Source organism: Cataglyphis hispanica, chromosome 19, assembly GCF_021464435.1.
Source record: "Cataglyphis hispanica isolate Lineage 1 chromosome 19, ULB_Chis1_1.0, whole genome shotgun sequence".
Lineage (NCBI taxonomy): Eukaryota > Metazoa > Arthropoda > Insecta > Hymenoptera > Formicidae > Cataglyphis > Cataglyphis hispanica.
Genome location: NC_065972.1, coordinates 2,464,390 through 2,490,188, shown reverse-complemented (window position 1 = coordinate 2,490,188; position 25,799 = coordinate 2,464,390). Strand labels below are relative to the sequence as shown.

The window sequence follows — 25,799 nt, the reverse complement described above, 5'->3', positions numbered from 1 at the left end:
ATGTATTATGAAGCATGAGTATTGATTAAGATCTCAACATTGTACGAATCATTTAAATTTATTTCTGATTATGTAAATAAAGTTAATTATTCGATTGTGGTAATGAAGAGAATTAATTGGAATAATTGAATTTATTACAATGAGTCTGTTCGTTGCAACAGTTAAGCATATAAAGTGATGAAACTACAATCATTTATAGAATTTCAATTATACAGTCAATTTTCTCCATAATAAGATAATTAGAATCGAATTTCCTCTATTCTAAAATTTCTTCAGTATGCATTGTAATAAAGCACATATGCAGAATAAAAATATTGCACGGTTCATTTTTCACTCCAATATAATCACATCTCGAATATGAATAGTGAAAGAGCAGCAAAAAAGAGATTTCTAGTTTAGAGAAAAACAACTGACTTGGAACAGAATGAAATCTAAGATAGAGAAAATCGACTATAATTCTAATCTCTCTACTTAAATTATAATAATTGTTATTCTTGCGAATAAAAGCTTGTATATGGAGCTCAAAATATCTTTCATGATTTTTCTTGGATATATACATTTTAAGAAGTCGATTATGTACATAATTATATGAAAAAAATGCAATTTTGAAAATTATACCAGAATTTGAAGCGTCAATTTTGAGATCACAATAGCTAATTTATGGCCAAGCCATGATTTTCACACAGGTCATAATTAATTTCTTCTAAAAACAGAAAAAGAAGAAAAAATAAATATGCTCTACCAAATTTTGCACAGAAGATTTATCATGTCCACTCCTTCATCACGCGTTCGTAATCTTCTTCCTCGATGAATGGCTTGTCTATTGATCTGCGAAAAATAACCAATCATCATATTGAGATTTATTCAAAATTATTTTCAAATAATTTAAGAAGAATTATGAATAATCTTTAAATTTTAATATTTTTGTACAATTGAAATTTTTTAATTCGACAGAAACATACTCTATCATAAGCTCTCCACAGTAGAGACATTCCGAGGCGACCAATTCGTCAATATCAGCCTTGATTTGGTCTCTCGTAGATAAAGATACAGATGTCATCGAGGTAGTGTCTTCAGGGCGATTCGAGATGGCAGTTAATTGTCGCTGAAGATCCGCTAGCTTCGTCCTTTGATCCATAGACAACATCGGGGTTAACGCCGCCACCAAACAATCACTATGAAATTTATGACCGCAAGGAAACACATAGAAAGGTCTCAACAGCAATTGCACCTCACATGTATTGCACGTATCCCTCGCATGCACGAAGGTGCATCTGGAAGAAGGTGACTTGATGATTAAAACAAAAAATAAAAACAATGCCTAATATATAAAATATTGTGATAAAATAACAAACACAATAATTACTTTCATATATAATACAAGTTTCAACATAAACAAATTTTATGAATAATCCTAATATATTCTATTCCCCTGTCATGAAATAAGATAGGTATTAATAAATTGAATTTGTAAGTGAAAAAGTAAATGATTTAAAAAAATTATTTGTCAGTACCTGGTTCTAAAGGCTTGAATGTCCTTCCTGATTAGTTCTGCTGCCTTTGTGGCTTCTTGCATCTCCTCCTTAAGATCTTGAATATGCTGGTTATATTCCTATTGCACGTTAAAAAAGAAAAGAAAAATTAGTGGAAAGAAGCATGCTGAAATTAAAAATACGAAATGTTCTTGAAATATGATCCTGCAGTCAGAATGTAAAAATTTAATTTAAAATCTGATTGCCTATATTCAGAATTAGTTTTAATACATGCCTGTAAAGAGTTGCAAATAGCTTCCTTGAAATGATCAATTGTGACGAAATCGGAAAAGAATGGCAAAATATCTTCTATCCTAACTAAATCGCAGTGTTGCAAAAATTTCATTGCTTGCTGTATGTCATCTTTTTCTCGTACTACATGCTCCGCTGCAACACAACACAATAATCTTTATTTAACAATAATTTATAACAAATATATAAAATTTCTCCCTCACAAATTTCTATATAATAAATTCGTTGTAGATTTACAAGACTTTTTTAACAGAATTAAATTAATTAACGAAATAGTTATATATTACCTATTTTTAACCACAATTTCTTTCTTAGCTCGTCGTCATGATCAGAAGGCATGGCGGCGATTTGCTTAGCGAGATCCACACTGATCGTAAGCGCGAGATCCACAGCGGTAGCCCACAAACCAAGTAAGGCCGACAATTGTACGCAAGCTTCTGTCAAGCCTACTTCCTGGCACAATCGTAACGCATAATGCACGTCATAGTGCACCATGCTGATATCTTGACCTGGAATTAACAGCAATAGATCGTTTCAAGGATTATTTTAAATGATATATTTATGATAAAAAAAATACAGAAATGTATCAATTTATTTATAATTGTAAGCAAGTTAATTATTCATAAAACGCACGAGATGTTTACCTTGAGAGCTTATATATCGCATGACTTCATCCTGCTTGTAACGCGCGTATAATGATAGAAGGAAATTATGGATTGCTTGCTCTTGCGAGTTTTGTTTATACACACAAAACTCTAAGAATTTAATAATTTCTTTTGCCTATGGAAAAAAAGGCTGAATTATCAACAAAATTACTTATGTGTAATTAAAAGAGATAATATAAAATAAATAATATCTATCATGACTTAAAAATTTGATCGCGATATCGCTGTTTTCTATATTTATCCTATTTTATTCTTGCAAATTGGATTTCTTGTTCTTTCAACTTTTTGTTTATCGTTTTTATAAAATTAATCGTTATTTTTAATTTAGTTATTATAATGTCAATATAATTATTAGATGAAAGAGAAACAATTTGTTTCTTACGTGCTTTTCATCACTATTGCACGAGACTAAAGCTGGCAGAAGTTTCGCTGGTTTCAGCGATGATCCTTGCGAGATCAAGACGGCTACCGTAGGCCGCGGCAATTCTTGCAACAATATTCCCGCGAATCGATAGAAGAGATCTTTATTGTTCTGACTTTTAAGCACTCCAAGTGCCTCTAGATAATTATTTTTGTACAGATGTTGACGAATCACTTCCTCATAGTTACAATGCATTATTGTAAGACGTATCAAATTGTCTTTGTCGCCGTGACTGGCCATCAAATCGTATATCGTGCTACGATTTCTCCTTATACATTCCTAAGTATCCAAAGCTTTAATTAGTGTTAGAGTTAATTAAATTTATGATAAATCAAATTACTTTAACAAGTGCCAAAGACATAAAAAAATGCAAAATTTAACAAATATATATTTCCTATTTTGAATCTGCTCTTATTTTCTTTACATACCTCGACTTTGGGGATGGCGAGAAAGCTGTCAAACTGTTTCTGCAATTCCATGTATTGCGAATCGTGGAGATAGGATGTGTTGCTACTGCGCAAGGCTCCCATTTGATTCATAAATAATTCTGTCACCCAAATTACAATCATTGTTATCTGTGTTTTGTCTTGTGTCTTCAAACCATCAAGTTTCTTGAAATAAATAATATTTATTTATTTAATATATTTATTTATAGTAAGAAACAACTGTTGGGTAATTCTAACAATTCTTATATGTACCTTGCACAGAAACGTTTTCAATGCCTCAATTTGCCATTCCTGCAGGAACTTCAATGAGATTTCTTCAAAGGAAGAGTGAGTGTCAGCATATATTAAAGCGCTTTTCTCATATCTGTAATATATTCAAATATCAAAACAAAACTTAAACTAGAGAGGTGAATACTTGACAATACTTTGAAAAAAAAGACTTCACACAATGATAAACATAAATCCATTGACTCACTCTTTGTTTTTAAAAAGCATTTCTGCCTGCTTAATGAGCACTTGATCGATGTGCGCCGGATTGTCTTTACAATACTGTTTAGCCAGCTCAAACTCACCCTTGTCGACGTATACCTGGACAAAATACATTATTAGCATTATTTCAAAGTTGTTATTTTTATTTTCTCTTTACCTGCCAAACATTCCTATCTTCTTTCGTTACTCGGTATTTAAAAACGGCTTGCTCACTATAAGCCCAAATCGATCTCGTCGCGGGATCTTTGGTAATGCCAATTAATTTGCCAACCACCTAAACACCATTAAATGAAAATTATACATAATACATATTTAATATTTCGCGAAAAAATTCAGCTATATATTAAATTCTATTGCAATTATCTGTAACTAATTATAGTTATTTTAATTATATTGATAGTATATTCTTTTAATTCTCTAATTCTTAATGAGTTATAATCGTAATATAAACATAATAGTTATAAAGAAATGAGAAATTCACATACATCATTGTATATGTCTTCGAATATCAATTCCTGATTCAGAAGCGATATGCCCTTTACATGATCTGGGTATAGCAATAATGCGTGGAATTCCGTCAATACAAAGGACAATGGTACCGAAGTGGTTTGTGAAACGTTATTACCAATAAGACTTGTTTCCGGACACGTCAACATCTGCTGATTGATCAATATATTTGTATCCGATTTCGGGTCCACCTAAAATCACACAAACAATACAATCTTCATCTAATTTCAGAGAAACATATATTTAGAATAATTTTCGATTTTTTAAAAACTTAAAATTGAGTAGAGAGCATAATTATACCTGGGCATATAAAATACCAGTCTCTGTCAACCATCCAAATGACTTTGGAAAAGCATCCAAGGATGGATAATAAAATTGCATTTTCGAATATGGCAGAGAATTTATTACTTCGCTGAAACTCTCTGAAATAAATATGTAATGTATTCATTTATTGAAATGTATAGTTCTAACATGTAACAATTTTTAAATATTTTCAAATTATAAAAAGCTAAAATAATTTTTTTCTTTTTCCTTAATTTCTTAGAGTTCTCTTACAAGATTGATTTAAAATACTAGCATCATACATATAGGCAACTTTTATGTTTTTCTTACCTTGGGCATTTAAATATTTATAAAATACTTGTTGCAAGAGCGGTTTCTCTTCAGGATTGCCAATAGCACCAATATATTGATAAATTCGCATAAGAGTGGTTACAATAATCACATATTTGTCTGCATTAGGTATTTTATGAAATTCTATTCCAGTGATTGGAGGCTTACTATTTTTTCCTAAGTCAAATACCTAAAAAATTATCAAAAATATTTCATATACTGCTTTAAAAATGAATAATTTAAATAATATTTAAACACACATTAATAAAAATATATTTTTATTAGTATTGTCCTTATTTTAGCCATATGAAAGTGAGCAAATCTATAATCAATCTTTATTTTTCATAAAGATACAAAAGTAATCTTCATATTTTTATGTTCTTTTATGTAATCAAAGAAAAAATTATAATATTAAAAAAAAGATATTAATAATAATAATTTATATTCAAATATATTTTTAATTATTTATATATAAAAATATAAAAAAGAAGAATATATGTAAAACTTACCAATCCTCCTACCTCTTTTGTACCATAAAGAGGTAGGTAATTCGGAAGCTTTGTTAACAATGAATATTAATAATGATGAAAGATTATGAGCAAATAAATGAAATAATGTGTGATCTGTGTACAAAATATTAATACCTGACGCCAATATTGCTCCAAACTTGTATTAAAAATCTTATCAGTCTCTAGTCCAATCTCTGTTTCAAAAATCAGACCCTTAGAAGTGCCCAGTAAAATGGGACCAGAGGTTGTTTCCGAGGTATTAGAAAAGTTCCAGCCCACCGCAGTGATTTCATGACCCTTGAACTTGCCAGCCTGTTTGAGTTTTGTCGTCTTCCTATGCAAGTAGAATATCTCTGGTAATGGATTATCTCCATGTTTTGGTACTAGAGTTATCAGCAGGTGATATCCCAATGGATCCAGAAACAAGCCAGATATTTTCATGCTCAATGCATATTTAGATATATCAATTTCTATAAGCAAAGATATAATGTTCTCCATTTAATAATGAAATAAAAAAATTATCATTATTATTGATTAATAGAAAAAAAGCAATCAGCATTGCTTCATTTACCTTCAGTTTTGTCAGACTGTTTCTTGTCAATGCGCAATAAGATATTGTTAGCCATAGCAATCACAATTGTGTTCCTACTAACAGCCAAGTGAAGAATTTTGTCAGATGGCAAAAAGTTAATTTTCTGTTTAGTGAATATTGGCCCATCATCTTGCAGCTTCATTTGAATAAAGCCTGCTGTGCTCTGTAAAATAATATAATTGTATATTGTGTTAATTAATGTTTAATGATACAAACTCACAATGTCTGGACGAATTGGTGGTGCAACTACTTGCTTGGAACGCTGAGAAGCTTGCTCATACTGATCAAACATTGATGTCATCTTGATTACTAAATAAACCTGTATAAATCAAATATGCATATACACACACATACACATGTAATATACATTATATTAAAAAATAGTATCAAAATCTTTAAATGTACAATCTCCTAAAATATTTATATCCACATATTTAAAAAATTACTCAAGATTTTAAAATATAAAATAATAAAGTTTAATAACAATATGTAAACAAATATATTAATAACATTACATTTATAATTATATATATATATATATATATATATATATATATATATATATATATATATAAATCTTGATAAATAAAATAAAAATAATGATGTATATATATTTCACTTACTGAACCTATTTCAAAAGTAAACAATACAGGCAAACATAAATTTACAATTTTTTTATTTTTTAAAAATCCAATTGATTATTTCGCGCCATCGTAAAAATCTTCAAAAAATATTAATAGCTTTATATAAGTGGCATCGAGATGCGTCTAATTTTGCTGTAACTAGATAGTATTAGCTAAGAATGAAAGAATATCAGCTATATCAGCTGTAATCAGCTGATTGTCAAACGTAGACATAACCTTAGATGAAAATATAGGTTACGTTCCGTTTCACGCATAGAGCGCATAGATCGCTTGGAAATCTATAATATATGTTACGTGAACTATAGATTTTCAGGCGATCTGTGCGCTCAATACGTGAAACGGAACGCATCCATACTCAAACGACAAAAAGTTTGTCAGATGAACTGATTGGTTACCGAATAGAGATTTTCTAAATTCCTAATAGAAATTCAGAAATTCTCTATTTGATAGCCAATATGTCAGATATACTCATTATCACATAAATAAATCTATCCATGTCTCTCCCATGCACATTTAAAAAAAAGCATTTAAATTTTTAAATTTCAATATTATACAAATGTATTTTTGACGAACGATAAAATAAAGGATAAGGCTAAAACAAGTTGGTTCTTCAGGAAGATATTGCTTTTCTTTTGGATGTATTGTTAATAAATTATATATAAATTTTTATTATTCATGTACAATGCAACTTTTTTTCATATTTTCTATTTATACTCCCGACATAAACGGAGAGTAATAACGAAGTGGCAAAATTTTTTTTATCATACTTTGTATGTAAAAATTAAAATCTGACTCCTGAAAAATTATAAGATTCATAAGCAAACTCTTCGTTATGATATTCATCGTTCTCCAAACCAATATAATCAATTTCTAATTTGAAGTGACCATTAATGTCGTCTGATAATGTAATACCAAAATTTGTGACTTCATGCAGCATGATGGCTGTCTGATCGTCCTGCAGCCTGCCTTTACTTGAAAATACAAATTTGGAGAATGGTACTTTAACATATTGCCAATAAGGTCCACCTCTGGTATGAAGCACATAATTATATACATCGTTCCACGTTAAATCGAATATGCCTCTGGTTGAAATACTCAGCATGTAACATCTGCCATCTCCTCTAACACGAAGAATGAGATGAGTATATGGCGTCCAATCATGACAAATATCGCGTTTGAAGGATCTTTGTTTAGGAATTGTAGTAATATTACAGAAACCAGCACTTTTTATTCTGCCATCTTTGGGCAAACGAGTGCTTAATGTACCAGAGAATATGCCAGTTCCAGTAGAAGATAATTCTAATCTGGAAAAAAACAATGACAAATTACTGACAAGAAATAACAAACATGAGATATAAATGTGTTTAATCTATTATTATTATTATATTGTATATATGTGTATCCTTTATACTCACTTTGCTGTTGAGTAGCCTTCTTCGTAATCACTATCACAGCTAGTAACCCACTGATCCAATGATTTTGGATCTTTGTTAAATCGCCACACAACATCCACTTCATTTGTTCTGTATATAAAAGTGGGATCCATTTTCAACGTTTCCCTCATTTCTTCCAACCAAATACCAAACTCTTCCTTCAATTGTCGGCACCCTTCGCGTAATCTGCCTATAATGCTCAAGTTTTGTTCCGGTGGTGGTCTATCATACACTACTTTATAACCTGATCTTCGATCTTTTTGATAGAAAGACAAATGATTCACAGTTACATGTAATTTTCTCCTTCCGATCGCAAAATCCGTCAATACTTTTCTAAATATTCGCGTAGTCATATTCGATCTTTTTAAGCTCTCGTAGTTGTATATAGAGAAATCACAAGTTTGGTTAAATTACTGGCTAATCTTTCCGATTTATTTATAACTCATTTGCTTTATAATAGGTTGTAGTGCTTTTCGCACACACACGGTGTGTATGTCTTAAATGAGCATTCTTATTTATATATTTATGAAGATGCATTTAAAAAGATACAGAAATTCCATGTGGAAAGATTGCCGGACAAACTTGTTCACGCTATTGCGCACTGCGCATGAGCCGATTTCAGTAACGTACATATTCTATTTACAAATGTCATTGTATCCCTCAAAAATCCCTAAAAAAAAAAAACATGTAATGTTGAAATAAACATTCTATATAAATCTGTATAAAACTATAGAATTTCAAGATTTTATAGAAGAAATTTTTCAGTAGTATTCTTCCTTTTTAAAAATTTCAAAAATAAAAATATTATTATTTTAATATTTGTACAGGATATAGCAGATATGATAATACAAAAGAATAATACACAAACAATGAATTCTTACATAATTTACAATATCGTATATATCAATAATATACAGTCTAGTTTTAAGGAGTCTGAGTCTTCTTCTTCTTTCTCAACAATTTATATGTGTCTTTTGACAACAGATAACTGACACCTCCCGCAATAGTCGTAAACGCTGTTAAATAACAGAGATATTGTAAGATTGGATGGTCTACAAAATGGAAAACGGGAGCAGCCAGCATTCCAGCAACCAGAGACAGTTGCACCCCAGTATTTAGCTTGCTTATTAAGGTTGGTGCCAATTGTACAGTAGCATGTGTAGGATCAAAATACCTTGCTAAGGTTTTCTAAAATCATATACATCAAGTTTAATGCGAGTTAAATATATGATAAAATTAATAGTTGCATATATCACTGCAGTTGCACACATACTGGTGGAGGCAGGGAATGATATCTAATGTAAGATGCAGCAGATACTAGAGCAATATCACGCGCGATAACGAGACAAGTAAGTGGAACTGGTATCAAACCAACCCACGCTAAAGAGAGGAAAAGTGTTCCAACGAGCAATTTGTCTGCTACTGGGTCCAAAAAACTTCCAAGTTTAGAAGCCTGCGATGTCCAAGTACGTGCAATCCATCCGTCCGCTAAATCACTGATTCCTGCAAATGCAAGCAGCCATAGCGCTATCTATGCCATGGCAAAAAGATATTTTTAGATATAACACATAATATAAAAAATAATTGTAGAGACAACATTCGAATACGAGACAACACATTTGTGTTATACACGCATAACTTTATCAAAATATTGAATCACCTGATAATCCTGTGATAAAATCAAATAACTTAAAAACGGCGACGTCATTATGCGACCCATGCAAAGCAAATTGGGTATTGTCCAGATATTTTCCTTTTCTATAATTTCCTCTACTTTTCTTCTCGTATGTTTAATATCCTGCAATATACGTGTTCGCCATGTTTTTCTCCGAATTGCTCGATCTTTTGCACCGATACAATGTCTATAACGATTTTCACTTTCTACAACATAGAGTCTGCCTTGGCACATCAGATATTGTCTCAAACATTGCTCTATTAAGCCTTTGCTTAAAACTGTAGATCTTTGTTTAAATCGTAGAACAGTAAAGTAGCTCATAATTATATTTGCTCCTATTCGAAAAATAGAATAAAAACAAAAATTATTAAATATTTTCACGTTTAACCAATATGATTTAAAATATTTCTCGAGAGAATTGGCAGAAAATCAATATATTGTTCTTGTGAGATGTCAAATCGGTCATATTTTTTTTTTTTAGCAAAGGTCGAAGATAAAAAAGTTCAAATTTTTTAATAAGAAAACTCGAAAACATATATATACTTAATGGATTCGAAGTTTAATTGTATTAAAATGTCAAACATCGAAATTTTGTAGAAAACGACGTAACCTCAACATTCCCGCTAGGGAAATATTCACTTTCGTTTACGAGTGAAGTATTGCGCGTTCACTTTCTGTCAATTCCGAGACAGCCTGTAAAAACAACTGCCTTAAACGTAAATTGCTTCACGTTGATATATATGTACATACATACAAGAGTCTGCCTTTGGTACGCACGCGACGTAAGCGGCTTTGTTTTTTAGGTTAGATTCGAGGAAGTAACAAACGTACAAAGTTCACCGCTCGCATATTACACTGTTCTTTGTATTTCTACAAGTACAAATAAACAACAACAGGTAAAGTATTTCTCAAAAATATCAATACAAGAGGTACTATTTATTTTGCCTCCGAACAAAAATCATCGTTGGGGATAAATTAATTATACAATTCTAAGAAGACTACTTTTACAGCTGGTTAGTGTCAAATAATTTTCGCGATTAAAACTAAGAAGGCATCTTCGACCGAGAGATAAAACAGATAATATCCCAGAGCCCCAGAGTTCTTCGCTCCGAGAAGAGAGACGCAGAAAATTCTTCCCTCCCTCTCCCCACCATCGTTGCGCAGTAGAATTACATTGTGACGTCACTGCGCCTCAGCAAGATGGCCGCGTCGCGCAGGCGTGATCGACGGGTCTCGGTACAGCAGGCGCACGTCGCGTCGGTCCTCGGAGCAACAGAGTGCTGTGTGTACACCCCCGCCCACGTATTATTGTGCTGGCTAGCTTACGAAGCCAGCTAGCCACGCTTCTGTCACGGGAGGACGCCCGGCGACAGCCGAGGCGGATGATGCGTCTCGTTATTCCGCGAGAGGCAAAATCCCGGGCGCGCCAACGAGCCGAATGTTGAACAAGTTTTAATGCGACACCGCGGTCGAGCATGATTCTGGCTGGATCAGACCACTTCTTGGCGGGTAAGTCCACTATGTCCGGGTCGGGCTTAAGTCTCCCTGGCGACGATCTCGGTCTCCTCTCCGTCCGTATCCCTTCGAGGGTTTTTTCCTCCGAGTACGGGAAACGGGAATCATACGGTAGAACGATATCATCGACGAGACTAAAAATTGCGATCACCATTTTTTAATTAAAAATCGAGAAAATTTCATTCCATTACTTCTTTTCTTTCTCCTATTTTATTAGGGCGTTGAAAAAAGCGGATGTCGATTGGAAATCAGTATTAATAGCCGCGAGCAAAATCCTTCGGCATTGATTTTCGAGATGCGAAAAGAATTTAGAGGATTCGATAGTTTCGAATGATCGAGAATCCTCACAATCCGCATTGCGCAAGCGGATTCTCAAATTTTTGCAAAGAATAATGTACGCTCGAGAGGACAATTATCGTAAGGACAAACGGAGATTCCACAATTTTCTGGAAAATGCAAATTTACGTCGAGATAAGAACGTATTGAAAAATTCAACGTTTGTTTCGGTTTCTCAATCTCAGGGGAAGAGAAATGATTTTTTTTAGTACAATCGACTGCGTTAAACGTGCGTGCGACGCTGCGCAATTCCACGTCGCAGATAGTTTATGTCAACTGGAGCGATAATAAATTATTCCAGGTCATTACGGCGTAATATGTCGCCGTCGCGTTAACGCGCTCGATACAATAACCGATACACCGGTGCCTAGAAAACTTCGAGATTAAAATTCCAAAAGAAAACAAAAATATATTATGTATATTGTAGAAAAAAAGATATTTTTTTAGGTAATACCAAGACTTGCGCGAAATATATTTATTTTGTAGATTTACTTTACATAAAAAATTATCTCTTTCTTTTTTTCTCACACTCTTTTATTTTTTGTTATTATGTACACACAGTGATTTTCAATTGTATATGACGCTTAGAAAGATTATATTATATTATGTATGACCGAATATTTACAGTTAAAAAAATTTTATATTTTGATTATTATAATTTGTTATTGTTCTGAACTATTATCTTGAATTGCTGGTTATCTGGAAAATCTGGAAGTAGATTTTTGGGCGCTAATTTTTTAAGGAAGCACTTTTTCGACTTATAGGAAACTTTTTGTTCAGAATTAAATTTTCTATTAAATTTCTCAAAGTCTGGCCGGAACGTTTGGGCCCATTCTGTATAAATGATATGATTAAAAGCATTTTGTATGAATATATATAGAGAGGAGAGAAGGGAGGGAAGAAAAGAGAAGTTTTCTGTTATACAAATTATAATAAATATTTATTAAATATAATGAGGATTTTTTGGGGTATTTCAGTACCAGTGGAAGCGACTGCAGTTCTGGGAGCCGTTGCCGGTTTCGTAGTATTATTGCTGGCCCTCTTCCTCTATTTGTCCCGGAAGTGGTGCTTCACGCCGCCCTCCTCCACGGCGCTTTTCGGCGGAGTCTGTGTGCCTCTCTGTGAGTCCACCAACAGCTCCACATCTCAAATCTCGAAAAACATAGGTATATGATTTATATCGACTCCCGGTTTCTTCTTGCAAATATTTACCGTTTCGAAACAATTTTTGGTTTGTTTGAATTTTATATTTTTTCAAACTTGCGATAACGAAAGTTAATTTCAAATTTGTTAAATAAATTTTAAGATTGAAAAACGAATGAATCTACAGCCGCTACTACACCGAATAATTGCTAAATTTCTGAACTGCGAAATGTCCGGTTTTTTGCAGCAAAGGCATAAGAAATAATTCCTAATAATTAATATATTTGTTTGTTAGGGAAAACATTCTCCTATTCAGATCCAGAAACAAGCTCAGATTCAGAGGAAGACGCTCTTCGACGATTAAACTCGCATTCACATCCTCCACCGGATACATTAACTATCCAAGCGGAGGATGTACCAACGACCATCGTAGGTCAGTAATAACGACAATATAGAATTTAAAAAATGAGAAATAATATACAACCGTTAGATATAGTTCTTTTTGGATTTGTTAACAATAATCATCATTTGTAGATGCTGGGACCACTTCCAGTAGCTGCACCGAGGAACATTCCCCAACGGATCAGCAGCAGGTAATTTCTTGATTTTGTTTGTAGAAAAATTTTTTAAAAATTGCTTTGAATCAGAATACAAAATCGTATTCTGTCTAACTTTTTTCCAGTGTGTAGTGGAAGTTGGGGCATCTAACATTATACTCGACAATAGAGAACAGGAGATAGAGGTCGAGCAAAATGAATCGACGACCAATGATGTCATCACAACGATGGGTACGATGGTTACCGAGGAAGTTGGTAGTCTGGAAGTCGCTTTCTTATACGATGCCCCAATGCGCGAGATGACAGTTCGTATAATTATTCCATAATACTTAATCATTTATTTATATTTATTTTAATTATTTTAATTTATATTATAATTATAATTTTTTTTATATCTTTTTAAAAATAAATCTTAACGTAAATCTTAAATTGTACATTGTTAATATCAGTCGAGTGTTATTCTATATATTTATAATTTGTTTTTATATATTCGTTTAAAAAACTTGAACCTGAATAAAATATTATTCAATAATAATTTTTTTGTTTTAAAAACATGAAACCTGAAATTCTCTCTTATCACATAATAAATATTACTCGACAATTGAAATATTTTGTTTTGCTAGGTTCACGTGTTACAAGGACGAAATTATCCTCCCGGCATCGGCGGCAGTCAGGTACGATTAGTCTTGCTGCCATCAAAGAAGCAAAGACGCAAGACTCGAGTTCGACAAGGAACATCGCCGCAATACATGGAGAGCTTTTTACTTCCTCGCGTAAATCCGGAGGATGTAAACGCAATGGGAGTACGACTTAGGGTATACCTCTGGGGTGGCAGAATGATGCGTCGGGAGAGATTGTTGGGCGAAGCCAGGGTATCCTTTGATCAGATTAATCTTCAACTGGAAACGACTCTCTGGTTGACTCTTCAACCGCCGCTTTCTTCTTCGGTAAATCATTCTAAAATCTCTTTCAATTCGTAATGTAAATCTAATTCACGTCAGAAATATAGTTGACATGCCTTTTGTTTAATAAATTTTACGGGAATTAATTTCTTAATTTTCGTATACACATACATTCATATAATATTATATCATATTTAATTTAGCGAAGGACATTAATTCGAAATCGAATAAAAAATTCATTGTTATATTTTTAGGCACAAGATTGGGGAACTACCAGCAGTCTAACTCGTAGCGATTCCACGGGATCTCAGCAGTCGGTTCAGTCATATGCCTCTACAGCTATACCACCTTACGGCAGCAGTATGAAAGGTGGTAGCGTTGCCGAAATTCTAATCGGTCTGGCATACAATGGCACGACGGGCCGCTTATCAGTAGAAATAATTAAGGGCTCCCATTTCCGCGGTGGAGGTGGAAATGACACGAAACCACCTGACACCTACGTAAAATTGGCCCTTGTTGACAGCAACAATCACGAAATGGGCCGGTCGAAGACCGGTCTAAAACGCGCTCAGCCAAATCCTCTCTACAAGGAAACTTTTATATTTCAGGTAACTTTTATGAAAATTTCCTGATTTTTTAAAAGTTTCCGGACATTTAAAATCCGATTATAACGTTAAAATATGATATACGGAATTATTTTTTGTGACTGTGAAGGTCGCGTTGTTTCAATTGGGGGACGTAACGCTCTTCCTATCCGTATACAATCGTCGGCGGAGCGGAATGGGTAGAAAAGGACGAGAGATGATCGGCTGGCTTTCTATGGGTTTGAATAGCTCCGGATCTGAGGAACTGCAGCATTGGAATGACATGCGGACGGCGAGGCAACCGACGCAAGTACAACGCTGGCACTCGCTATTGCGTCCTTGAGGCATTCTCGAGTGAGTTGTCTCCTTTTGGATTTATTCTCGACGCAGTCATTCGAGTGCGAAACCGATTTCGCCGGTATTTGCCGCGAAGAGTATGGGAAACAGATGCGCATTTCTGAGAAAGAATAACTGCTCGTGGCTTATCTCGAAAGAGATTTCGGCTCTTTTTTCTTATCTCGCGGAGACACATTGTGTACTGCCTGATTGATTAACGGAAGTCAATATTCCAGTCGGTCTGTCAATCATAAGTCAGAGCCCAAACAACGCAATTATCCAGATGACATCGTAATGATGTTTCAATGTTGTATTTGTTAAATAAAAATCACAAATGGCGACATAAAGACCAAAAAATGTCGTACTATTCTTTAGACATCTGTTAGACAAAAATACATAAATATCTAAATAGCGTCTTAAATAACACGCACGAAAGATGCTTTGTCACTAAAATTTTAGACATCTTTTAAAAGTTGTTTGGGCTTTTGTTTTGTTCGGGATGCTGTTTGGAATAAACTCTGAGTTACAAACTCTTGTCTAAATGTACCAAGTACATTTCCTTTTTGATACGCTGATGAGAGCAGTGCGATTTATCTTCGATGTCGAGGATCCCGGACGATCATGTGATGTTATCGACATCCTGGTCCTCTCATCGTGCCTGTCCTGTCACGTGGTACGACGCTCTCCGACTCGACATGTGCCTGAGCCAATCTGGATCCTTTATTTTTTACTTTGTGCCTTTCATCCTCTTTAGGCTATGTGCCACGCTAAATGGAGAATCGTCGTAATGTAAGTGAAATTGTGGCCGAGCGGCATTTGGAAAATACACGAGTTAGTTACATACATCTCTTGACTTTATAGTATTGTAACAGGGTGGTCATGCAACAGAAAAAAAAACACAGAAATCTCTAAGTTTGGAAATATTTCAAGAGTGAGGAAACTCAGAGATTTTCGGAAATATTTTGGAAAAACATCGAGGTTTCCTTAATATTGCTAAAATATTCCAAAAGAAGTAAAAAAGCTTCTGTAATTTTATAAAATACTCTTAAAAATTGGCAGAGCCTAAAAAAATAAACAAATCCTTAGAGATTCGATAAAAAATTAGTATTTCATTTTTGGAAGTTTCTAATTTGGTAAATTTGAGAATTTAGGGATTTGATGAACTTATCGAAACGAATGATTTGTGTGTCCACTCTGAAAATGGATAACATCGACACAGTGAATTACTATTATACAGTCATATCTATTGTTTCTATAGAGCAACGAAATTATTGAAACACATCTTTTGATTTCTTGCTTTTTTTCTCAAATAATATAGCTACTCTAGCAAATATTCTAGTAAATTAATATTGATAAGTAATAAGATTTTGATGAATTGGAATATTATTCTTTTCTTAAAACTTACTTATTCATGATATTTTAATTTTTTATTTAAAAAATATCAAGTCTCTCTCTCTCTCTCTCCCTTTCTCTTTTTTCTGTTATAAGCTTCAATTAAAATAGTTCTCAAAATAAACTAAAATTATCACATCATAGAATGTGAAATTCCAAGAACTATTAATTATTTTTTATATATGTTTTCACACATTTAAATTTAAAATACCGCCAGAAGAAAAAGTAATTTTTGCTTTGCCAAAAAATACATTTTATCTCTTTCGATTTATACTATTTCTGTAATACTCAATGAATATGTTGCTCATTATAGCTATATCACATATATTTCAATAACATCGTTGTCAAATCATAAATCATTGCTGTATTATGCTGTATCAGTGTGTCGATATTACCTGTCTTACGATATATAATTGTATGTATGTACATATATTTGGACGAATATTTGCTTGTGTTTGTTCATATAAATCGATATGACAAATACTGAGCCCGTGTTCTCGCTGTGCATTTAACATTGATTATTAGATTTCTACTTAGTATCGATAACACGATACTCAGTCTTATTACCGCAACTTAAACATACCTGAATGAAACACTCTAAGTGAATATATATTTAATTCTGGAGAGAACGATGCAAGATCAATGTCCAGTGCCAAGATTTGTTATAAAAATAGCAACAAGCTAATCCGTAAAAAAGATATTGTTATTAAAAACTAACGATTTATATTGCTGCATAATAAATTAATAGAATCGTTAACTATAATATTAAATTAAATTATTTCAAGATTATCGAGATACTCAATATTAATCGACATTGTCTCGCAAAATTTTTATTAACCGTTTCATCTGTCGTTTGTAAATCTGTACTTATATACAGTTATGTTTATTTGAATGCAATTTTTATTAATCATCAAATTAATTTAATTGATCAATCTTTCAACTCTAAAACATTATTTTACGTTTCATTCAGGTATGTCTGGAAAAAAAAGATTAAAATTAGCAGACGGATTAAAGCGACAGATTATAGCGGTAAGATAAGATTAAGAACACGGGCATCTCTCGAGATGGTTCGAGAATGGATTGATACACGGAGAATTAGTGCGGAGAATTAGCGCCGGTGTGGTGATGATTTAGCGAGACTTCGAATCGAAATGGAATAAAAAAGCGAAACGAACAAATCCACAATTTAACGACGCACAATGACTCGCTAAACGCAGATGTGTTTGTAGAGTCGATATAATATAAATGAAATAGAAACATAAACACAAGATCATGCATACACGTTAGGTTGTAGATACGTGATATAATCTATGCATAATATTAGAATTTTTGAGCAAGGAGGTCTCCTCATCATACTAAAGTTATATTAGAGAATATGCAAAAAAGAATAGAGAAGAGATGTTTTGAAAATGGATTTTTCACATTAAATATCATGAAATTATTTCGATATAAAGAGAGATGTCTACAAAAACAATTCTCTTTATAAAACTAATTTTATGTCTATGGATTCATTAACAAATTTGAAGTCAAACTTTTTAGCAAATTTGATTGAGTTTTGTTTTTATACACATATTTATAATTTTCGACATTAAATACTTTGATAATTAATGATTTTTTTTTATTACCTAATAGCAACGATTCTTAGATTATATGATTTAAAATTATTAATAAATGTGCATACACACAACATACTCATATATATACATATATATACACACATTGATGATAATGCGGAAGATGGGTTTAAACCAAACAATCGTTAGGGAACCCCCCGGATCAGCGGGAAAACCAGCCACTGATTACAACGGACAAACAGATGCTGTGAATCATTTAACGCTTGATCTTTTCAAGCCTTTAGTGGTAAATTTTTATCATGGTTATTAATCCATGCTCGAACTATTCTGTCTTATTTACGTTTTAGAAGTAAAAAATGACCAGGGCTCAGAAGTCTTCTTTAGGGTATGGAATTTTTTTATCGCACAGCGCGATTTCTTTTTATATATACACATTTATACGTATTGCGAATAATTTAATTATTGCAAATGAGAGTTTAGAATATCTTAAGCTTACAAAGTCTTAGAGAGAGAGAAAGAGAGAGAGAGAGAGAAAGATTCAATGAATCATCTTTCATTTATAAATCTTTTTTGCAATTTAAACTGGATTTTTTTTTTCTAAGAAAACATGTAAACGTTTTCGTACTTCCGATTTTGATCGTAATTGGATATGTTATGAAGAGAGTGAGAAAATTTATGAGATATTTATACTCTTATAATTCTTCAATACTTGATATTTACTTACTTACAGAATGTGAAAACTATAGCTGTGAGTTAATAGAATCGATTAAAACAGATTCTAAAACGCATTTAGGATATAAACGTGATAAGATTTGCATTTGTTTTTTTAACCACATTATGTATATTAACTGATATTATTGTACTTCTGGGTCCTAGCAATATTATCGTACATCTTAATACACAGTCTGTTTATAAACAGCACGATGCTGAAAAGAGGAGTGAAATGTTTAAATATGTAAATTAATTAACGCGAGTAGTATTAATATCTCTCTATTATAAGATTATTATTGAACATTTATTTTACACAAGACACAAACTAAACTTTGAGAAAATGCAAGGATTTCCAGTCATATTATGTGAGTAATATATGTTGAATTAGCAGGTAGTTTTTCAGGGTAATTTTTAGGCCTTTTAAATCTTTGAATTTAATATAATGTAATTGTGATAACATTAATCTTACAAGTTTTCTAGTGTTTTGCATGAAAAGTCGATATTGGATTTGTATAGGGAGTGACTGGATCACCATATTACATTTTATTTTAGAACACTGCACTGGGATTATATAATCTCTAGTTAGAGATCTTTAGAAAACGTGATAAAATTTTCACGAATTTTCTTTTTAGAAAAAAGTTTCCTATATTTGACTCTTATTATTCATTGATACTTGCAATATCAAGACGATAAAAAGCCGAGAGATCTGAAGTTCCAACATATGAATTGCTTTGTTACATTCCATAGATACATTTGTGAGAATAAGAACGTACGAGAATTGCTAGATTAGGTAATAACGATTACTTGTTAATCGCTATATCATTTAAATCTTAATATTTCGTCAATTTTTCAAAATCGCGAAATATGAGATAAAATCATGAGAAAGATACCAGATCGCGAAGATTATAAACAGACTATAATGTTGGATTTTGATCTATATTTTATCTATAGCACCCGTTTCTCGATAAACATTAATTCAAGTTTGAATGTCTACTGCACAAACTAATTATCTTAATCAATGTTATTACGCGTACTTATAAATTAACAATAATTATTACATCTCCATCGCGTTTTATAAAAATGTATTCTATCAATAAACTTACAATTATCGGAACTTTTTTTACAACATATTTCAGATAAAACTCTAATCCAGCCCATACCTTTCCAGTAACTCTTTCTTTTTTCTAACTAATAGAGCTTCTTGAATATCTTGTTGAGAAGGAATTGGTTTCTGCGCCGTTGTTTCAACATTGGCTTCTGGTTCTTTCTTGCGAGACATCCATTCTTTGATATATTTTTCTCTTGCTTCTTGTTCTGCTTTTTGTTCCAATGGTATTAGAATACCGTCATCGTCATCCATGTAACCATAATAATCCGCATCGATATCTTTCATCAATTCCGCACGAGTTTTCCGAGGAGGTGGCGGCGGTTCTTGTTCGAATAATTCCCTAACACCTGGTAGTTCTTTAGCAGCCCCGAAATATTTATAACCTCGATTACCAGGAACCTGTTATTTAATCAAGCCATATTGTTATGTTTTATCCTATATGTAATATATATACATATATAAAACAAACATGTGTAATTCATCTAAAAAAATTATCCTAAAGATATAAATTGATTCAATTGTATTCCTTATAATATTAACATAAATATTTAATAATTTCTTGATATATATGTATTATTGTGAAAGTAATATCTATAATTTTACCTCACGTCCTTCATGATCTAACATACGAGGTCCTACTCTGGAATAATCAGGTCCACCGAGCTCTTTTATTTGTGCTTCCCAATGCCGTTTTTCTCTAAGCAATTTATTGATCTCATCGTTTAAATCACGAATACGGAATTCACCAAGCCCAGCATTTTGAATTTGTGCAACTTTTTTTGCAATTTCCCGAATTATTTGCATTCTCCATTTTTCCGCCTTGCGTAAGTCTCTACATTCTGAAGCAAGATATGGCCTTCGCTCCTGTTCTTTCTTTGCTCCTTCATTATTTTGCGCTGCTCTCCAACGAGCAAGTGTTGTCCTAAAGAATACAATTGATTACTTATATATGTAATTATGATTAACAGAGAAATATTATCAATTAATTAAATTAAACCTATAAAAATATACTTACATAGCCTTTTCCGCATTTCGTGCCTGAAAAAATAAATTTTATGTATTAAATAAAGCATAAATAATATACGATTATTTAATGAAATATGTGATAATATATATATATATGTTATACTCACCATTTTTAACTGTTATATACTAATTATTGACAGTACTGTCACTGACACTATTACTTGTTCTTGTAAATGTATATTATAATTTTGTCATATTCTGTGACTTTTAATAGAGGTTATATTATAGGCACATTGCAGTGTTACCGCTTCTCCATCGCAATGCGGTGCGTTCGAAAATACTATCCGGAGAGTAAGATAACAATGGATTGACCAATCAGAAAAGAGTATAGATTTGTCCTGATTGGTCAATAAATGCTACTTCTAAGGTAGGATTTTTGAATGTATCATAATTGATTAAACTTTTTTAATAATGTGATCAAAAAAATAAATAAATTTTAATTTATCTCTATGATATATATAATATATACAGAAGTAAATAAAGAGGTATGTTAAATGTTTATCATTTATAAAATACATGTATTCAAGATATAAGATTCTATTTTCGAATACATAACAATGTCAGTCGAAATATTGATATTTTAATTTCAAGGAGTAAGTCGTTTAGGGTCACGCGGGAACATAGATACTTTACGTATGTTATCCAAGCCAAGATACAACATCACAACGCGTTCCATGCCAATACCGCCGCCAGCATGCGGCGGACATCCGTATCTGAAGGCGTCGATGTATGACTTGATTTTTTCGATATCTGAAATAAAGAATTTTATTATTAATCAAATAATTTCTGATTAAAGAATAACAAAGTATGCATGATGGGGCATTCTTCATTTAAGTGACACATTTACAGAAATGTTTCAATTTTAATTTGGTTTAATTCAGATGTATTTACGTAATGTTCACAGCATATTAATAAAAAATCCTTATGCGAACTGGTTTACTCACCGATTTCATGATGTTTAGCTCGTTCAGTTAGAAAATCTGGATCATGGATACGTTGTGCACCAGATATAATCTCTTCGCCTCGCATAAACATGTCATACGAGTTAGACGCTTTCTATAACATAAGATAATTATATAAAAAAAAGAGAATATTGCACGATTAGATCATCATAAAATACTTTACAGGATTGTTTGGATCTGGCATCGTATAAAACGGCCTCACAGCAAGAGGATATTTGTCCAAAATATAAAAATCCGTATCATACTGAAAATAATATATTTATGATATTAAAAGTAAAAAATGCATAAAAATTGTCATATTTATAAATTGTTCAAAACATCTCGTTAAAAATTTATTGTTTTAATTGTATCGAGCTCTGTTAGTTTGAAATTTTTCAACATCTTACTTTAAGTTTAACGAGTTTTCCTAAGAGTTTTTCGTCTGGTGTTGACAGATCATCCTCTTCCCCAAGAGTAACGCCTGCTTCCGCTAACAATTCGATCGCTTCCGAAAACTCTAATTTCAAAGCTGGTTCAAGAAATTTAAAAGGTTCCACAGGATACTGTTGATTGACTGCTGCTATATCATCTGCGTAGCTATTGAAAAATTAACGAATTAATTAAAACTATTTATATACATATGAAGAATAAAAAAGTAATAGGCATAAATATATATTACTAACATCTCACGTAAACCTTTAAAGAGCTCAGTGAACATTTGTCCTATAGTGTCTACCACTTCGTGGTAGTGATATTTAAAGGCCATTTCCAGATCAAGGCCTACAAATTCTGTCAAATGTCTGTGCGTATTGGAATCTTCCGCTCTGAAAACTAATCACAACATTTTTAGCAGTTATCAACGATTTTAAATTCTTATTATATATATATATATATATATATATATATATATATATATATATATATATATTTAATTTCTTATTTCTATTCAATACAATATACCTGCTCCAACAGTAAAAACTTTATCAAAATCAGCAGCAATAGCCATTTGCTTGTATAATTGCGGCGATTGAGCTAGATAAGCATTATTTTTAAAATAAGACACTGTAAACACATTTGCTCCACCCTCACTGGCTGCAGAAATGATTTTAGGAGTATGTATCTCGACAAAGCCCTGAAAAGGATAAATTTAAACAAAATTTCTTGATCATAAATTTAAACAAAATTTCTTGATCATAAATTTAAATAAAATTTCTTGATCAAACTGAGCATCATTATTCACACTCACTTTTTTCGTCAGAATGTCCCTAAAGAGTTTACAAACTCCAGCTTCTACCCTGAAAATCGCCTGATTAGCTGGAGTACGCAGATCTAACACTCTGTTATCCAGTCTGGTATCTTGATTCACTCGAATATTTAACGCCGTCTCGTCTGCTTCGCCAATAGGTCTTGCGGCGTCTTCTATCTGTAAAGGAAGCTGTGGCTTGGCAGCACTTATCACAAACACTTCTTCTATATGAACTTCTACATCTGCTTGTGAACATGACTCAATTTTTGATTGTACAGACTTTACTATGGCCTTAATATCAATTATAGACTCTTTTGTGATACTGGAACAGAAATACGATTTTAATTATAAATAATATATAGTATTTAAATTCCAATTAATTTAAAAAGATAATTAGGATCTATACTTGGAAATAAATTTAATCATTTGTTTGCTGATTTTTTCATTCACAGCAGCTAATCCCTGCACTGTATAGGATTGCTGTCTCAATACAATGAAGCATTGCTTGCCTGCATAATAAACATAAGATTAAAATTTTATTTGCAAATAATTAAACAATTAATATAGTTTCCATCAAAGCATTATTCACCTTTGGCACGACTTGTATGTAAACGACCTCTCAACCAAACCATTTCATTCTCCAGATTTTTATTCAAATCCTTGATTGCTGTAAATTTTCTATCTTCGAATTTTTCCTTACTTTGGATCATGTTCATCTGACCATATTTTCCTACAGACACATCTTTGGCTTCTTCTGTAGATTCTTGCTGAGACTGCTGGAAAATGTACACAATGCAACTTTAATAAATTTATTTATCTATTTTATCAGTTTCTCAAATTAAATTTATTATATCTATCTAATTAATAAAAAAAAAGAAAGTTTATTTTTGTTATTAAGCTATAAAATCATTATTATATACATAGTAACTTACAGTTTGATCTTTTCTTTCTGCTTTTTTTGCTGCTTTCTGCATTTCTTTTTGCTGCTTTTTCAGGGCTTTTTTAGATATCTCGTTACTTCGTAATAAAATAACAAAAATTCTTGTAAATATTTTTCAAATATTGATAATATTTGTTGATTGATTATATAATTATAAAAATGGTCATAATATGTGTAAATTTAGGTATAACCATCATTATTATATTTCAATAAATATAAAATATATGTAACAAGATATTCAATGTAATCTATAATTTTGAAATTGTAAAAGAAAATTTGTCTCTAATCAATTTATAGATGTTTAAAACATGTAAATATATAAGATTTCTTAATAAGTTTTAATTTTTACCTTGTCGGAGGAGATTCTACTGGTTTATCTTCAGCCATCTGTGAAAAGATGATGCAATAGAATATGAGCAATATATAGATTACATCACCTTATTAGTTACTGTTTAAAATATTTCAGCAATTGTAAAAGTTGCAAGCTTAATAAAATGTGATATAATTTAAAGATATAAATATATTACTATAATAATATTACAGTATTTATATCTTTAAATTATATCACATACTAATATATATTAATAACTGATAAAAGATTGCACAAAAAATAATTTTGTCAAAATATAAGAATAGAATGTTAAAATAAGCATAATTACTTCTTATTAACATTAAATTAATTATATAATAAAATATTAAATTAATATTAAATTAACTGAAAATAAAAATTATAATATGAATATAATAAAATTATATGAAATTGTATTATGATAATCCTAATAACAAGATAAATTATATTAAATAATAAACATGAATTTCTACATTGTATAATATATAAAAAATACTTTTTTTTTAAATATATAAGTATATATATTTTTTAATATAATAGTAAGTTTTAAAAATTTTTTACATAAATCATAACTTAGAGGTTAAAATATGTGAATAAAATAAATTTAAAATACTTAGAAAATATTGAGAAAATAAATAAAAGTAATATGATATATACGTACTTTGCTTCTTCAATCAATTATTTACAATAATTATTTTGCCACAATTAAAAATTGTAGATTATTCGGTTACTATCACTCGTGGACTGTGCTGTCACGTAGGCTAGGACATAGATCATATGTGTGATTACGCTACCTCTAACCTCTAATCTAAACATATACTGTCAATGACTGAATGATATTCAAACTAATATTTTCTTCGCTCTATTTTTATAATATTTATTATTTTTCGTGATGTATTTTCTCACTTTTTTATCTATCACTCGCTTTCTCATTCTGTCGTTTTCTAGGTATCTCTATTTCGTTTTTATATGATTTTCGTTCTTTCTCATCCTAATCTCAATATCTACTTTCACGCATTTCTATCGAAATCTCTTACATTATATTTCAAAATTTAATTCACTCTTTTTCATTCTTAAAATTGAATTATAATACAAAATTTAATATAATTCCATCTACTAAAAAATAAAACAATTTTTGAAATTCAAATATCAGTTTTTCCACATTCCAGCTCAATAATAGTTATCTACTAATATCATATATTAATATTTCAAAATCTATTTCTCTTCCATTATTACTTATTTCTTGTAATGATTGATCTATTTGTTTCAGCTTCTACATCTTGTTCTTTTTTTTTCTTTAATCTAAATCTCATTTTAAATACAAGATACAAAAAAGTATAATAAAAACAAACAGATCTAATG

At 31.5% G+C, this 25,799-nt stretch overlaps 6 protein-coding genes across 13 annotated transcripts; 1 reads left to right on the top strand and 5 right to left on the bottom strand.

The window, feature by feature from the left end:
• Positions 1-527: 527 nt before the first annotated feature.
• Positions 528-6,893, bottom strand: LOC126856707 (vacuolar protein sorting-associated protein 18 homolog). Its single transcript, XM_050605475.1, has 19 exons — positions 6,649-6,893; positions 6,246-6,344; positions 6,005-6,188; positions 5,569-5,903; positions 5,434-5,481; positions 4,925-5,114; positions 4,613-4,734; positions 4,291-4,503; positions 3,963-4,079; positions 3,792-3,904; positions 3,569-3,680; positions 3,299-3,481; positions 2,832-3,149; positions 2,429-2,564; positions 2,072-2,293; positions 1,768-1,919; positions 1,515-1,612; positions 963-1,274; positions 528-828 (listed from the first exon to the last, which is right to left on the bottom strand). The coding sequence occupies exons 2-19, from the start codon at positions 6,324-6,326 to the stop codon at positions 765-767; spliced, it is 3,000 nt and encodes a 999-aa protein (XP_050461432.1). The 5' UTR covers positions 6,327-6,344; positions 6,649-6,893; the 3' UTR covers positions 528-764.
• A 415-nt stretch (positions 6,894-7,308) lies between these two features.
• On the bottom strand, positions 7,309-8,455 carry LOC126856716 (complex I intermediate-associated protein 30, mitochondrial). Of its 2 annotated transcripts, XM_050605491.1 has the most exons (3): positions 8,085-8,455; positions 7,582-7,973; positions 7,309-7,464 (listed from the first exon to the last, which is right to left on the bottom strand). In XM_050605491.1, exons 1-3 carry the CDS (start codon positions 8,453-8,455, stop codon positions 7,451-7,453), a joined length of 777 nt encoding a protein of 258 aa, XP_050461448.1. In that variant the 3' UTR covers positions 7,309-7,450. The 2 variants fall into 2 exon arrangements, with proteins under 2 accessions (XP_050461448.1, XP_050461447.1); XM_050605490.1 differs by having other exon boundaries at positions 7,309-7,973.
• A 185-nt stretch (positions 8,456-8,640) lies between these two features.
• LOC126856718 (probable cardiolipin synthase (CMP-forming)) lies at positions 8,641-10,906 on the bottom strand. 5 transcript variants are annotated; one of them, XM_050605494.1, is made up of 5 exons: positions 10,528-10,906; positions 9,763-10,112; positions 9,376-9,633; positions 8,984-9,290; positions 8,641-8,772 (listed from the first exon to the last, which is right to left on the bottom strand). In XM_050605494.1, exons 2-4 carry the CDS (start codon positions 10,096-10,098, stop codon positions 9,027-9,029), a joined length of 858 nt encoding a protein of 285 aa, XP_050461451.1. In that variant the 5' UTR covers positions 10,099-10,112; positions 10,528-10,906; the 3' UTR covers positions 8,641-8,772; positions 8,984-9,026. The 5 variants fall into 5 exon arrangements, with proteins under 5 accessions (XP_050461451.1, XP_050461453.1, XP_050461450.1 ...); XM_050605496.1 differs by lacking the exon at positions 8,641-8,772 and having other exon boundaries at positions 8,899-9,290; positions 10,532-10,906; XM_050605493.1 differs by lacking the exon at positions 8,641-8,772 and having other exon boundaries at positions 8,899-9,290; positions 10,528-10,905.
• Positions 10,907-11,019: 113 nt separating this feature from the next.
• LOC126856710 (synaptotagmin-14) lies at positions 11,020-19,941 on the top strand. The gene is made up of 9 exons (XM_050605480.1): positions 11,020-11,286; positions 12,606-12,794; positions 13,067-13,204; positions 13,306-13,364; positions 13,454-13,633; positions 13,952-14,275; positions 14,485-14,838; positions 14,945-15,168; positions 15,735-19,941. Exons 1-8 carry the CDS (start codon positions 11,253-11,255, stop codon positions 15,155-15,157), a joined length of 1,491 nt encoding a protein of 496 aa, XP_050461437.1. The 5' UTR covers positions 11,020-11,252; the 3' UTR covers positions 15,158-15,168; positions 15,735-19,941.
• Positions 19,104-21,269, bottom strand: LOC126856720 (pre-mRNA-splicing factor ISY1 homolog). The gene is made up of 4 exons (XM_050605499.1): positions 21,069-21,269; positions 20,951-20,973; positions 20,539-20,857; positions 19,104-20,334 (listed from the first exon to the last, which is right to left on the bottom strand). The coding sequence occupies exons 1-4, from the start codon at positions 21,069-21,071 to the stop codon at positions 19,972-19,974; spliced, it is 708 nt and encodes a 235-aa protein (XP_050461456.1). The 5' UTR covers positions 21,072-21,269; the 3' UTR covers positions 19,104-19,971.
• A 189-nt stretch (positions 21,270-21,458) lies between these two features.
• On the bottom strand, positions 21,459-25,672 carry LOC126856709 (aspartate--tRNA ligase, cytoplasmic). Of its 3 annotated transcripts, XM_050605478.1 has the most exons (13): positions 25,344-25,672; positions 25,099-25,198; positions 24,438-24,475; positions 24,081-24,165; positions 23,738-23,924; positions 23,555-23,657; positions 23,149-23,470; positions 22,863-23,034; positions 22,586-22,733; positions 22,310-22,499; positions 22,087-22,167; positions 21,906-22,017; positions 21,459-21,711 (listed from the first exon to the last, which is right to left on the bottom strand). In XM_050605478.1, exons 3-13 carry the CDS (start codon positions 24,473-24,475, stop codon positions 21,548-21,550), a joined length of 1,602 nt encoding a protein of 533 aa, XP_050461435.1. In that variant the 5' UTR covers positions 25,099-25,198; positions 25,344-25,672; the 3' UTR covers positions 21,459-21,547. The 3 variants fall into 3 exon arrangements, with proteins under 3 accessions (XP_050461435.1, XP_050461434.1, XP_050461436.1); XM_050605477.1 differs by having other exon boundaries at positions 25,099-25,672; XM_050605479.1 differs by having other exon boundaries at positions 23,738-23,921; positions 25,099-25,672.
• Between the last annotated feature and the right edge of the window lie 127 nt (positions 25,673-25,799).

Bases quoted from the DNA above. Each gene is read 5' to 3' on its own strand.
- LOC126856716 (XM_050605490.1), bottom strand. From the start codon at position 8,455: ATGACTACGCGAATATTTAGAAAAGTATTGACGGATTTTGCGATCGGA. The intron at 7,974-8,084 runs GTGAGTATAAAG...GTTTTTTTCCAG, and splicing joins GAAGGCTACTCAACAGCAAA to ATTAGAATTATCTTCTACTG.
- LOC126856720 (XM_050605499.1), bottom strand. The intron at 20,858-20,950 runs GTAAGTATATTT...TGTATTCTTTAG, and splicing joins CGAAATGCGGAAAAGGCTAT to GACAACACTTGCTCGTTGGA. The intron at 20,335-20,538 runs GTAAAATTATAG...ATTAAATAACAG, and splicing joins TAGATCATGAAGGACGTGAG to GTTCCTGGTAATCGAGGTTA.
- LOC126856709 (XM_050605477.1), bottom strand. From the start codon at position 24,475: ATGGCTGAAGATAAACCAGTAGAATCTCCTCCGACAAG. The intron at 23,925-24,080 runs GTAAGTTACTAT...TACATTTTCCAG, and splicing joins CAGAAAGAAAAGATCAAACT to CAGTCTCAGCAAGAATCTAC. The intron at 23,471-23,554 runs GTATAGATCCTA...TTTCTGTTCCAG, and splicing joins ATGATTAAATTTATTTCCAA to TATCACAAAAGAGTCTATAA.
- LOC126856718 (XM_050605494.1), bottom strand. From the start codon at position 10,098: ATGAGCTACTTTACTGTTCTACGATTTAAACAAAGATCTACAGTTTTA. The intron at 9,634-9,762 runs GTGATTCAATAT...GCCATGGCATAG, and splicing joins TTTTATCACAGGATTATCAG to ATAGCGCTATGGCTGCTTGC. The intron at 9,291-9,375 runs GTATGTGTGCAA...ATATGATTTTAG, and splicing joins ATCATTCCCTGCCTCCACCA to AAAACCTTAGCAAGGTATTT.
- LOC126856710 (XM_050605480.1), top strand. From the start codon at position 11,253: ATGATTCTGGCTGGATCAGACCACTTCTTGGCGG. The intron at 13,205-13,305 runs GTCAGTAATAAC...CATCATTTGTAG, and splicing joins TGTACCAACGACCATCGTAG to ATGCTGGGACCACTTCCAGT. The intron at 13,365-13,453 runs GTAATTTCTTGA...ACTTTTTTCCAG, and splicing joins CCCCAACGGATCAGCAGCAG to TGTGTAGTGGAAGTTGGGGC.
- LOC126856707 (XM_050605475.1), bottom strand. From the start codon at position 6,326: ATGACATCAATGTTTGATCAGTATGAGCAAGCTTCTCAGCGTTCCAAG. The intron at 4,504-4,612 runs GTATAATTATGC...GTGTGATTTTAG, and splicing joins CTGGTATTTTATATGCCCAG to GTGGACCCGAAATCGGATAC. The intron at 3,482-3,568 runs GTACATATAAGA...ATTTATTTCAAG, and splicing joins TGAAAACGTTTCTGTGCAAG to AAACTTGATGGTTTGAAGAC.